General features: G+C 50.7%; 1 protein-coding gene across 6 annotated transcripts in view; it reads right to left on the reverse strand.

Annotated features, from left to right (window-relative positions):
- EPS8 (EGFR pathway substrate 8, signaling adaptor) overlaps window positions 1-14,261 on the reverse strand; it is a 55,276-nt gene that overhangs the window by 24,394 nt on the left and 16,621 nt on the right. For 4 of the 6 annotated variants that reach the window (XM_069963544.1, XM_069963555.1, XM_069963541.1 and 1 more), the window contains 5 exons: window positions 14,114-14,202; window positions 3,013-3,087; window positions 2,175-2,323; window positions 1,923-2,118; window positions 879-913 (listed from right to left, as the gene is read on the reverse strand). In XM_069963544.1, coding sequence (XP_069819645.1) covers window positions 879-913; window positions 1,923-2,118; window positions 2,175-2,323; window positions 3,013-3,087; window positions 14,114-14,202 — 544 coding nt within the window. The remainder of the gene's footprint in view (window positions 1-878; window positions 914-1,922; window positions 2,119-2,174; window positions 2,324-3,012; window positions 3,088-14,113; window positions 14,203-14,261) is intronic. The other 2 variants (XM_069963550.1, XM_069963566.1) reach the window with 1 other exon arrangement.

Here is a 14,261-nt window from a genome sequence, read left to right on the forward strand (position 1 = left end):
GACTGCTGGGACCCCCGCCCCTCAGGTCCTCATCCTTTATCCCCAGGACAGGTGTGACTGCTGGGACCCCCGCCCCTCAGATCCTCATCCCCTATCCCCAGGACAGGTGTGACTGCTGGGACCCCCGCCCCTCAGGTCCTCATCCCCTATCCCCAGGACAGGTGTGACTGCTGGGACCCCCGCCCCTCAGGTCCTCATCCCCTATCCCCAGGACAGGTGTGACTGCTGGGACCCCCGCCCCTCAGGTCCTCATCCTTTATCCCCAGGACAGGTGTGACTGCTGGGACCCCCGCCCCTCAGATCCTCATCCTTTATCCCCAGGACAGGTGTGACTGCTGGGACCCCCGCCCCTCAGATCCTCATCCTTTATCCCCAGGACAGGTGTGACTGCTGGGACCCCCGCCCCTCAGATCCTCATCCCCTATCCCCAGGACAGGTGTGACTGCTGGGACCCCCACCCCTCAGATCCTCATCCCCTATCCCCAGGACAGGTGTGACTGCTGGGACCCCCGCCCCTCAGATCCTCATCCCCTATCCCCAGGACAGGCGTGACTGCTGGGACCCCCGCCCCTCAGATCCTCATCCCCTATCCCCAGGACAGGCGTGACTGCTGGGACCCCCGCCCCTCAGATCCTCATCCCCTATCCCCAGGACAGGTGTGACTGCTGGGACCCCCGCCCCTCAGGTACTCATCCCCTATCCCCAGGACAGGTGTGACTGCTGGGACCCCCGCCCCTCAGGTCCTCATCCCCTATCCCCAGGACAGGTTTGACTGCTGGGACCCCCGCCCCTCAGATCCTCATCCCCTATCCCCAGGACAGGTGTGACTGCTGGGACCCCCGCCCCTCAGGTACTCATCCCCTATCCCTAAGACTCACCTGTCCGTTGGAGGGAGATCGAGGTTGCGGGAAAACTGCAAAGTTAAATAAAGAGGAGATTGAGTTACTCCGTGAAGATCCATCACTGATCGCTGGAGAATTATATCTCATCATACATCATATGTGGCCACTATGATAGGTGCTGATCCTATGGGGCCACTATATTAGGTGCTGATCCTATGTGGCCACTATGATAGGTGCTGATCCTATGTGGCCACTATGATAGGTGCTGATCCTATGGGGCCACTATATTAGGTGCTGATCCTATGGGGCCACTATATTAGGTGCTGATCCTATGGGGCCACTATATTAGGTGCTGATCCTATGGGGCCACTATATTAGGTGCTGATCCTATGGGGCCACTATATTAGGTGCTGATCCTATGGGGCCACTATATTAGGTGCTGATCCTATGGGGCCACTATATTAGGTGCTGATCCTATGGGGCCACTATATTCGGTGCTGATCCTATGGGGCCACTATATTCGGTGCTGATCCTATGGGGCCACTATATTCGGTGCTGATCCTATGGGGCCACTATATTCGGTGCTGATCCTATGGGGCCACTATATTCGGTGCTGATCCTATGGGGCCACTATATTCGGTGCTGATCCTATGGGGCCACTATATTCGGTGCTGATCCTATGGGGCCACTATATTCGGTGCTGATCCTATGGGGCCACTATATTAGGTGCTGATCCTATGGGGCCACTATATTCGGTGCTGATCCTATGGGGCCACTATATTCGGTGCTGATCCTATGGGGCCACTATATTAGGTGCTGATCCTATGGGGCCACTATAATAGGTGCTGATCCTATGGGGCCACTATATTAGGTGCTGATCCTATGGGGCCACTATTTAGGTGCTGATCCTATGGGGCCACTATTTAGGTGCTGATCCTATGGGGCCACTATTTAGGTGCTGATCCTATGGGGCCACTATTTAGGGTGCCTTTTTTCTCCCTAGGGTTGAGGAACCTCCAGTGTGACACTGCTCCTCACTACCATCCCCACTCTCTGGACCCCACAATGACTGCTCCTCACCTCTGAGGGGAGACTTTGGGGGTCCGTCTTGGCTTCGGACATACTTGACAGCGTCTCCCCCTTCTGATTTCGCTCCTGCTCTTTTTGAACATTTCCAAAGTTTAACAATGGCGGCTCCCAGCCGTTCCTGAAGCGCGGGATGTACGGGGGGATGAAGTGCTCCTTAGGCCATTCCATCCTATAGAGACAAGGAGGCCTTAAGGAGTCATGATGGCCGCCCAGGCCCGGCCAAGGGAATGGGGGGGTCCTTACCTGGATTTACTCCACGTATCACCAAGTGACAGCCACAGCCTCTTCTCCTCAGGGTTCAGCACGAAGTGCAGGAAGTCGATCGCATCCTTTATGAGGAGGGGGCTGAGGACGCTCTTAGCAAGGTCTGGGCCCCCCGTGGCCTCCACCATCTATACAGCAGGAAACATATATATAGAAAGCCATTGCCGTAACACACAGAGTCCCCCCATACCATACTCAGTGGGGTGATGACTAAGCATATAGGCAGCCATGTAGGGTCCCCCCATACCATACTCAGTGGGGTGATGACTTAGCATATAGGCAGCCATGTAGGGTCCCCCCATACCATACTAAGTGGGGTGATGACTAAGCATATAGGCAGCCATGTAGGGTCCCCCCATACCATACTAAGTGGGGTGATGACTAAGCATATAGGCAGCCATGTAGGGTCCCCCCATACCATACTCAGCGGGGTGATGACTAAGCATATAGGCAGCCATGTAGGGTCCCCCCATACCATACTAAGTGGGGTGATGACTAAGCATATAGGCAGCCATGTAGGGTCCCCCCATACCATACTCAGCGGGGTGATGACTAAATGTATAGGCAGCCATGTAGGGTCCCCCCATACCATACTCAGCGGGGTGATGACTAAGCATATAGGCAGCCATGTAGGGTCCCCCCATACCATACTAAGTGGGGTGATGACTAAGCATATAGGCAGCCATGTAGGGTCCCCCCATACCATACTCAGCGGGGTGATGACTAAGCATATAGGCAGCCATGTAGGGTCCCCCCATACCATACTCAGCGGGGTGATGACTAAGCATATAGGCAGCCATGTAGGGTCCCCCCATACCATACTCAGTGGGGTGAAGAGAAAATGCACCAGCTCGGCCGCACTCGGGTTCTGGATGTGGGACTTCAGTCTGGCCTGGTAAAAAAATAAAAATGTAATGTCAGTCAATTGTGAGAGAATGGGAACCCAGCACAGGGGGAGGAGGAAGGAGGAGGAGGAAGGAGGAGGAGGAAGGAGGAAGGAGGAGGAGGCGGCCAGCACAGCAGGAGGCCAGGACAGGAGGAGGCCAGTATAGAAGGAGGAGGGCAGCACAGGATGAGGTGGTGGCCAGCACAGGAAATGAAGGAGGAGGCCAGTATAGGAGAAGGCGGCCAGGACAGGAGGAGGCCAGCATAAGAGGAGGCCAGGACAGGAGCAGGAGGCCAGAGCAGTGTCCCAGATCCCATTAGCCACTGCTGTTCTGCATGTAGGTCAGCCAAAATATGTAGGGTATGTAGGTCTCCAAAATAGCTATATATTGGGTATTCTGAGGATGGTAAAGTGTCTTACTGCATTTTGACCACTAGGTGTCTCTCTGTATTTCTTTCTAATTAAAAGCACAGCTGAAGGGTGTATTAAAAAGGGTTAATAAAGAGGGGTGTCTTAGGGTCCATTTACATAGAAAGATTATCTGACAGACTATCTTTTAAAAACTTGAAGCCAAAGCCAGGAATGGATCTAAAAGAGGAGAAATCTCAGGCTTTCCTTTATGACCTGATCTCTGTTTATAGTCTGTTCCTGGCCTTGGCTTCAAATCTTTGGCAGATAATCTTTCTGTGTAAATGGACCCTAAGCACATGTATTCCTGCTGTCTGCCACCAGCCTATCCCTGTGGAGTTTCAGCCTATCAGTGGGCAGTGTCACAGGCTCTCTCCACCAATCAGCTAGGTCCCAGGAGTCTGTATGTAGTAGTGAAGGAGGCCATGTGCTCAGAGAGAGATTAGTCCTGCCAGTCAGAGAGTGCATTCCCATCCTGTCCCTGCACACTAGCCATGCTGGACTAGTAAACCTCTAGGAAGGCTAACAAGGAGACAATCCACGCTGAGGGGCTATCGTCTCTTCTCTCCAAGCCCTGCATTGTCCACCAGGAGCAGGAAGAGCAACTAAAGCCGACATAGGCCCTCTTACACGGAGCAGTAATCGCCCTTTATACGTTATGGGGTGTGTATTGGGTCCCAGGGAGGGTATATACACCATATACCACTACACGTATACTGTTACCAGGCGTGTATTGGGTTCCAGGGAGGGTATATACCACTACACCTATACCATTACCAGGCTTTTATTGGGTAGCAGGGAGGGTATATACCATATACCACTACACCTATACTGTTACCAGGCATGTATTGGGTCCCTGGGAGGGTCAAAGGGTTAACTGTTCTATGCTGACCAGTCACAGGTGTTCTTCTTTCCTATCCTTACTTTCTCTCACCCACACTCAGCCCCACCTTTCTAAAATGTGCAGGGCAGTTTCCTAACACTATCAGAACTGACCCCAGTAGGACAAAGCTACCAAGAATAGGTCTACATATACTACTGCGCAGCGCAGGACATCTGGGTAATCTCGGAAATCTGCTACACCCAGATAACTGATGACTGGGACTCATGCTACCCACCTAGGAAGGTTCTACGCAACTAGGGGGCAGAAGGCGGTCAGACAATAGTCTATATGTAAGTACGAGTATCACTTACATCTTCTTATCTACACTTCAGTTCCGGCAGAGTACAGATTCTACATTGGGCAGGGCTCCTCTGGCAACTCCTCTCCTCTTCCTTCTCTTCACAAAGCACTTACTTCTACAAAGCACTGGGTTTACTCTACAGTCAGCAACTACGTGTATTACATGTACTGTTTTCTATTTTGGCACTAAACCCACTGGACTCTGTCTTATCTTTCAGCACTTGCACCCACACACACCACTGTCTACCTTGGGTTATTTTCCCCTCTCTGTAGGTGGCGGTACCGACATCCCGGGTGGGTCTACTACCACTTCAGGTTACTATGACAAGAGCCCAAGAGACCCACAACACTTCCGGAGGTTACCAACCATTTGGGGATATAAACCGGCCAATACAGGTAACATCACACCTGTGTGCTACCATAGTACTGGTGTCATGAATAACACAACAACACTGGCCGAGTACCACACATACACCATATACCACTACACCTATACTATCACCAGGTGTGTATCCTCTGCAAACACCCACTAGCCCCCCCTCTGAGTGGAGTCCCACAGGCAGAATGGACTACGCTTAAATTGCTGCCCATTATGGATTATAAGAATTGCTGGGAAAATTGGATGTAGTCGACAGAGAGAGGGGGTCTTTATCTGCCGGCAATCTTCTATGTTTATATGGATACTGTCGCTTTAAGTGTGCGTTTTTGCTTTGTGAATTAAGTATGAAGCTCCGCATCCAGTGTTGTTGCTGTTTCTCAGGGCGCCATGCAGTAAATCGCCAGTATCACCAGGGTGTGGACTGTCAGCTATAACTGGCGTCAAATGTTACTGTATCGGCACATCGGTGGTAAACTCAACCCCTGAAACATGTCGGTGATGCAGACTGTGGGGAGTACATGGAGGGTCGCCGGGATCGGTGGCAGAGCCTCGCCGGGAATCGGTGGCAGAGCCTCGCCGGGAATCGGTGGCAGAGCCTCGCCGGGAATCGGTGGCAGAGCCTCGCCGGGAATCGGTGGCAGAGCCTCGCCGGGAATCGGTGGCAGAGCCTCGCCGGGAATCGGTGGCAGAGCATCGCCGGGATCAGTGGCAGAGAGTCGCCGGGATCGGTGGCAGAGCGTCGCCGGGATCAGTGGCAGAGCATCGCCGGGATCAGTGGCAGAGAGTCGCCGGGATCGGTGGCAGAGCGTCGCCGGGATCAGTGGCAGAGCGTCGCCGGGATCAGTGGCAGAGCGTCGCCGGGATCAGTGGCAGAGCGTCTCCTTTCTTCCATTGTTAATCCCACCCCTTCAGTTCTCCTCTGCAGGCAATGTTCCTGTTCTGCCCACCAGCCCACCCCTCACCAGTGCCAGGAGGAATTAAAGGTTCCCATTTGTGTTTAAGGAAAAAGAAGAAAACTCCCCAGGGCCCCGAGTGTCCACTGATACAGGTAAGGCCGGGCTATGCTACAGTGTAGCACAGCCGTGCTCAGAACCAATCCCTGCCCCAGACTGAGGCTGCCCCATGCTCGGAACCAATCCCAGCCCCAGACTGCGGCTGCCCCCATGCTCGGAACCAATCCCTGCCCCAGACTGAGGCTGCCCCATGCTCGGAACCAATCCCAGCCCCAGACTGCGGCTGCCCCATGCTCGGAACCAATCCCTGCCCCAGACTGAGGCTGCCCCATGCTCGGAACCAATCCCAGCCCCAGACTGCGGCGGCCCCATGCTCGGAACCAATCCCTGCCCCAGACTGCGGCTGCCCCATGCTCGGAACCAATCCCTGCCCCAGACTGCGGCTGCCCCATGCTCGGAACCAATCCCTGCCCCAGACTGAGGCTGCCCCATGCTCGGAACCAATCCCTGCCCCAGACTGCGGCTGCCCCATGCTCGGAACCAATCCCTGCCCCAGACTGCGGCTGCCCCATGCTCGGAACCAATCCCTGCCCCAGACTGCGGCTGCCCCATGCTCGGAACCAATCCCTGCCCCAGACTGCGGCTGCCCCATGCTCGGAACCAATCCCTGCCCCAGACTGCGGCTGCCCCATGCTCGGAACCAATCCCTGCCCCAGACTGCGGCTGCCCCATGCTCGGAACCAATCCCTGCCCCAGACTGAGGCTGCCCCATGCTCGGAACCAATCCCTGCCCCAGACTGAGGCTGCCCCATGCTCAGAACCAATCCCTGCCCCAGACTGCGGCTGCCCCATGCTCGGAACCAATCCCTGCCCCAGACTGCGGCTGCCCCATGCTCAGAACCAATCCCTGCCCCAGACTGAGGCTGCCCCATGCTCAGAACCAATCCCTGCCCCAGACTGAGGCTGCCCCATGCTCAGAACCAATCCCTGCCCCAGACTGAGGCTGCCCCATGCTCAGAACCAATCCCTGCCCCAGACTGAGGCTGCCCCATGCTCGGAACCAATCCCTGCCCCAGACTGCGTCAATCGGTCTCAGCTCCAGTTCCAGTAGATGTCACGGACTATCAGAAAGCACCGGGGGTCCAGCCTGCTGTGTGCAGCTCTCTCAGGTTCTTTTTGGTGTTCACCACTCTTGTGCATGTATACAGGTTATCAGCCCAGTTTCCTTCCAGTAACAGTTTTATGCAGGGACACCTTTGCATATTTGTGTTCTACCTATTTTCCTATGTAACCGGATGGGTTTATTTCAGAAAGTTAAAGTGTCTTATTGATGTGATGAGAAGGAAGGTATTTTAATGGCTATGGGGCTCCCCATCTCATTGTGGATGAAACATCTCTGCACCTGCACCATCTGTTACTGCAGCTAAGTATGGTTTTTTGTATTAAATATCTTATTTTTCTATAAATCTGTGTGCTTGTAGCCTTCTGCGACTATTATCAAAAAGTAACCGATTATAACCTACTATTGTGCTGCTGTTTACTCGAGTTTACATGCCAACGGACCTTATTGGAAATAATAATAATAATAATACAGTGGTACCTGGGTGTAAGAGTAACTTGGATTGAGAGCGTTCTGTGCCTTGGTATAAGAGCATTGCTTTGGTGTAAGAGCTCCCTGTCCCTTGTAGTGGATCAGTCATGGGGTCACAAAGGTCAGGGATGTCCATGAGGCTCCGAGGTTTCGTGATTTTCAGCACTTCCTAAACACTTTTGGTCTGACTAGGGAGTCCATCTATCGTTATACGCAATTAAAACTTGCTTTTAGGGCTCAGTTCCCCTCCACTGGACCACCGTTCTCTAAATTTCGTCTGATAGGGATAATTCGGTCCCACAGCCCCCTATACTCACCTGATTCCGCTTCCTGATCCGGTCGGGTCACGGAGATATGAGCGCCCAAAGCCCGACGCGCGCTCACCAGAGAGTCTGATGCCCATACAGAATGACGGAGCATCGGACTCCCCATTCATTCTCTATGAGCACCGGACTCTCCTGTGAGCGCGCGCGCCGGGCTTCGGGCGCTCATACCTCCGTGACCCGACTCTAAAATTTGTCTATTCTGTATCCTAGATGAGGAACGGTGGTCACATCACCAGAGAATATTTTTGAGGGAGGCCCTATTCATGGCTCGAAAAGCTGTGGCTATCAGGTGGATGGATGGAAATGGAAGGTGTTGGTGAACTCTATGCTAGCATACATGTATGTGACTTATAAAAACAGGGGGTGCGTATCTACATTTCATAAGGTCTGGGGATTGTGGTGCTCATCACCTTGTACTAATTACTCACCTAACCAATATACGAGAGCGATGTATAGGGGGTGAGGTTCCTGAGTGGCTGCTATGGCTCTGTTAATGATAGTCTATCCTGCCTTCTTCTTGCATATTTCTTTGCATTGAGCTCTCTGCACCTGGAGGGATTTGCTATGTACATACCGATAACAGCAGACTGATTTCTGACCTTTGTATGTCACCTTTATTGATCTACAGAACTGTACTCTGATCCAGGAAGTCTCCCTCACTTTTCAAATCATAGCAGATGCACTTCAGGCTGGGGCTTACATCAGGGGACAGGACTGTGGAGGTAATCTCTCCATAGCTGTAACCCCTCCCTCCCCGGACAGAGAGCGCTGCATGTATGTGCCCACATCTTCCCTGCTCATTCCTTCCTGCAGTCTCTGTCAGCCCTAGCGTTTTCCATAATCTTCATTCCTGTTATAATGTGCCTGCACTTACACTCAGCTATAAACACTGCTGCTATAATATGCCTGCACTCACACTCAGCTATACACACTGCTCTGTGATTCTCACTTCCTGATTGGTCCATGCTGAACATACCCCCTTCCATATTGCTGTCATGTGACCACACAGACCTGACAGCAGCCCTGCTTCTCTATTCTAGCCTGTTGTACTACACTACTGTATTATGGGGATCTGCAGCTCCATCCTGTATCTACAAGCTGCTGCTGTGTTATCAGGGTTATACAGTTACTATACATTATACACCACATGCTGCTATACTGTACAGTAACTATATATCACATATCGTGCTGCTGCTGTGTTATCAGGGTTATACCGTTACTATACATTATATACCACATGCTGATTGCTTTACTGTACAGTAACTTATATATAACATATCCAGCTGCTGTGTTATCAGGGTTATACAGTTACTATACATTATAAACCACATGCTGCTATACTGTACAGTAACTTATATATCACATATCCAGCTGCTGTGTTATCAGGGTTATACAGTTACTATACATTATATACCACATGCTGCTATACTGTACAGTAACTTATATATCACATATCCAGCTGCTGTGTTATCAGGGTTATACAGTTACTATACATTATATACCACATGCTGCTATACTGTACAGTAACATATATCACATATCCAGCTGCTGCTGTGTTATCAGGGTTATACAGTTACTATACATTATATACCACATGCTACTATACTGTACAGTAACTTATATATCACATATCCAGCTGCTGTGTTATCAGGGTTATACAGTTACTATACATTATACACCACATGCTGATTGCTTTACTGTACAGTAACTTATATATAACATATCCAGCTGCTGTGTTATCAGGGTTATACAGTTACTATACATTATAAACCACATGCTGCTATACTGTACAGTAACTTATATATCACATATCCAGCTGCTGCTGTGTTATCAGGGTTATACAGTTACTATACATTATATACCACATGCTGCTATACTGTACAGTAACTTATATATCACATATCCAGCTGCTGCTGTGTTATCAGGGTTATACAGTTACTATACATTATATACCACATGCTGCTATACTGTACAGTAACTTATATATCACATATCCAGCTGCTGTGTTATCAGGGTTATACAGTTACTATACATTATATACCACATGCTGCTATACTGTACAGTAACTTATATATCACATATCCAGCTGCTGTGTTATCAGGGTTATACAGTTACTATACATTATACACCACATGCTGATTGCTATACTGTACAGTAACTTATATATAACATATCCAGCTGCTGTGTTATCAGGGTTATACAGTTACTATACATTATAAACCACATGCTGCTATACTGTACAGTAACTTATATATCACATATCCAGCTGCTGCTGTGTTATCAGGGTTATACAGTTACTATACATTATATACCACATGCTGCTATACTGTACAGTAACTTATATATCACATATCCAGCTGCTGTGTTATCAGGGTTATACAGTTACTATACATTATACACCACATGCTGATACTATACTGTACAGTAACTTATATATCACATATTCAGCTGCTGTGTTATCAGGGTTATACAGTTACTATACATTATATACCACATGCTGCTATACTGTACAGTAACATATATATCACATATCCAGCTGCTGTGTTATCAGGGTTATACAGTTACTATACATTATAAACCACATGCTGCTATACTGTACAGTAACTTATATATCACATATCCAGCTGCTGCTGTGTTATCAGGGTTATACAGTTACTATACATTATATACCACATGCTGCTATACTGTACAGTAACTTATATATCACATATCCAGCTGCTGCTGTGTTATCAGAGTTATACAGTTACTATACATTATACACCACATGCTGCTATACTGTACAGTAATTTATAATATCACAGATTCAGCTGCTTCTCATTGTTTCATCTCTTCTACATGTTATTCAGAATAATAATCAGTATATTTGGGGGGGTGGAACCAATTGTCTGCAGATCAGTGATTTCTTATGGGAACATTTGCTTTGGTGCAAGAGTGATTTGGTGATTACAAGCGCCGTCCCGGAATGGATTTTACTCCTAATCCAAGGCACCAGTGTATATATAATATTTACTTTTATAGCACTTCAAGTCTGTTTGCACTTTTATATTGTTTTATTTTACTGTCCTTTATGTATACTTATATATTATATTGTTATATTACACCAATGTAATATTATGTATACTTGTACTTGAAGGTGACCCTATATCATTAACCCATGCTGTGCCTAACTAACTTGGTGTCTTTTCTCAGATACCTCCCTACTAGAGATGAGCGAACAGAGTTCGAGTCGATCCAAACCCGAACGTTCGGTATTTGATTAGCGGGGGCTTATGAACTTGGATAAAGCTCTAAGGTTGTCTGGAAAACATGGATACAGCCAATGACTATATCTATGTTTTCCACATAGCCTAAGGGCTTTATCCAACTTCAGCAGTCACCGCTCATCAAATGCCGAAAGTTCGGGTTCGGATGGACTCCAGCATGCTCGAGGTTCGCTCATCTCAACTCCCTACAAGTCTTACATCGGGATTAGCTTTTTAGTGAGGGAGCATGCAGTGTCCCAGATCCCATTAGCCACTGCTGTTCTGTATGTAGTTCGACACTGAAGATAGCTATATATTGGGTATTCTGTGAATGGTAAAGCGTATTACTGCATTTTGACCACTAGGTGTCTCTCTATTATGTAGTGGTGGAGTAGGCCATGTGCTCAGACTGGGAGAGAGATTAGTGCTGTGTGAGTCAGAGACTGTATTAACATCCTGTTCTTGCAGACTAGCCATGCTGGATTTGTAAACCTCTGGGGAGGCTAACAAGGGGACAATCCTAAGCCACCCTGAGGGGCTATTGTTTCTTCTCTCCAAGTCCTGCAACATTTACCAGGAGCTTAGATTAGTCAGCAGGAAGAGCAACTAAAGCTGACTTTCTCTGCTGCAACTTACTAGGACCTAAAGGGGAACCCCAAGGGATACCTCACCCTTTGCTCCTGGATCATGTCACTTTGTGCCCTAGACCAGCATTAGGCGGATAGTCATAGCTGTGGATACAGATACTTCTTCTCAAGTATATCGCCCCTCCAGCTGAGTACAATACGTTTTGGATAGGACCCCTCCACCTCACGGTAACCTCAAAGTCACAAGTCTAGTTATCAAGTCACCTCCTTAAAGAGACTATACTTAAAACTTCCAGTATCCCTGCTGAAAGCCGCGGCCTCAGGGTAAAAGGATATGGCCATAAGGACTCTATATAACACGTACTGCACCTTAAAGAAAAATGTTAGTGAACATTTCAGCCTGTTTAGTTATCCTGGTGGTTCCTCTAAATGCACCTATACCTTTACCAGGCCTGTGACCCCACTGGAGGAGGAGGCTAGCACAAGAGGAGGGCGGCAGCACAGGAAGAAGGTGGTGGCACAGGAGGAGGAGGCCAGTACAGGAGGAAGAGGCCGGTACAGGAGGAAGAGGCTAGCACAAGAGGAGGGCGGCAGCACAGGGGGTGGCTGGCACAGGAAGAAGAAGGTGGCACAGGAGGAGGCCAGTACAGGAGGAAGAGGCCAGTACAGGAGGAAGAGGCCAGTACAGGAGGAAGAGGCCAGTACAGGAGGAAGAGGCTAGCACAGGAGGAAGAGGCTAGCACAGGAGGAAGAGGCTAGCACAGGAGGAGGGCGGCAGCACAGGGGGTGGCTGACACAGGAAGAAGAAGGTGGCACAGGAGGAGGAGGCCAGTACAGGAGGAAGAGGCCGGTACAGGAGGAAGAGGCCAGTACAGGAGGAAGAGGCCAGTACAGGAGGAAGAGGCCAGTACAGGAGGAAGAGGCTAGCACAGGAGGAGGGCGGCAGCACAGGGGGTGGCTGGCACAGGAAGAAGAAGGTGGCACAGGAGGAGGAGGCCAGTACAGGAGGAAGAGGCCAGTACAGGAGGAAGAGGCTAGCACAGGAGGAGGGCGGCAGCACAGGGGGTGGCTGGCACAGGAAGAAGAAGGTGGCACAGGAGGAGGCCAGTACAGGAGGAAGAGGCCAGTACAGGAGGAAGAGGCCAGTACAGGAGGAAGAGGCCAGTACAGGAGGAAGAGGCCAGTACAGGAGGAAGAGGCCAGTACAGGAGGAGGGCGGCAGCACAGGGGGTGGCTGACACAGGAAGAAGAAGGTGGCACAGGAGGAGGAGGCCAGTACAGGAGGAAGAGGCCGGTACAGGAGGAAGAGGCTAGCACAAGAGGAGGGCGGCAGCACAGGGGGTGGCTGGCACAGGAAGAAGAAGGTGGCACAGGAGGAGGCCAGTACAGGAGGAAGAGGCCAGTACAGGAGGAAGAGGCTAGCACAAGAGGAGGGCGGCAGCACAGGGGGTGGCTGGCACAGGAAGAAGAAGGTGGCACAGGAGGAGGAGGCCAGTACAGGAGGAAGAGGCCAGTATAGGAGGAAGAGGCTAGCACAAGAGGAGGGCGGTAGCACAGGGGGTGGTTGGCACAGGAAGAAGGTGGCACAGGAGGAGGAGGCCGGTACAGGAGAAAGAGGCCAGTATAGGAGGAAGAGGCTAGCACAAGAGGAGGGCGGTAGCACAGGGGGTGGTTGGCACAGGAAGAAGGTGGCACAGGAGGAGGAGGCCGGTACAGGAGAAAGAGGCTAGCACAAGAGGAGGGCGGCAGCACAGGGGGTGGCTGGCACAGGAAGGTGGTGGCACAGGAGGACGAGGTCAGGACCACAGAAAGGGAAGGCCAGTACAGGAGGAGGGTGGCAGCACAGGGGGTGGCTGGCACAGGAGGTGATTAACACAGGAGGACGAGGCTAGCACAAGAGGGCAGCAGCACAGCGTGAAGAGGGTGCCACAGGAGGAGGAGGTTGGCACCTCAGAAGGAAGAGCACAGTACAGGAGGAAGAGGCTAGCACAAGAGGAAGGTGGCAGCCCAGGGGGTGGCTGACACAGAAGTAAGAGGGTGGCACAGGAGGAGGAGGAGGTTGGCACAACAGGCGAAGGAGGCTGGCACCACAGGGAAAGGAGGCCAGCACCACAAGTGTAACAGGCTGGGACAGGAGGAGGGCAGCACAGGACAGCACAGCGCATAAGAGAGAGCTGGCAAAGGAGGAGGAGGCGGCAGCACAGGGTCTGGCTGACACAGGAGGGGGTGGTTGGTACAGGAGACAGAGGACGGCACAGAAGGCAGCCAGCACAGCCCCATCAATAACCTATAAGAGTTCATGGGTTGAAAGGACCCAAATGTAATAAAGTAGTCCATGTCCACATAGTCTCTGCATCACTCACCAGGAGGTTGAAGCCATGTTTGAACTTCTGGAAACAGTCGACAAACTCTTCCTGAGGCGGGGGCTTGGCACGAAGAGTTAGGACTCCCTCTAAAGGAAATGATTTGAGAACCACAATATATGAAAAACTGCCCTAGCTGTGTCATACC

This window comes from Dendropsophus ebraccatus, chromosome 1, assembly GCF_027789765.1.
Source record: "Dendropsophus ebraccatus isolate aDenEbr1 chromosome 1, aDenEbr1.pat, whole genome shotgun sequence".
In the NCBI taxonomy this organism is placed as follows: domain Eukaryota; kingdom Metazoa; phylum Chordata; class Amphibia; order Anura; family Hylidae; genus Dendropsophus; species Dendropsophus ebraccatus.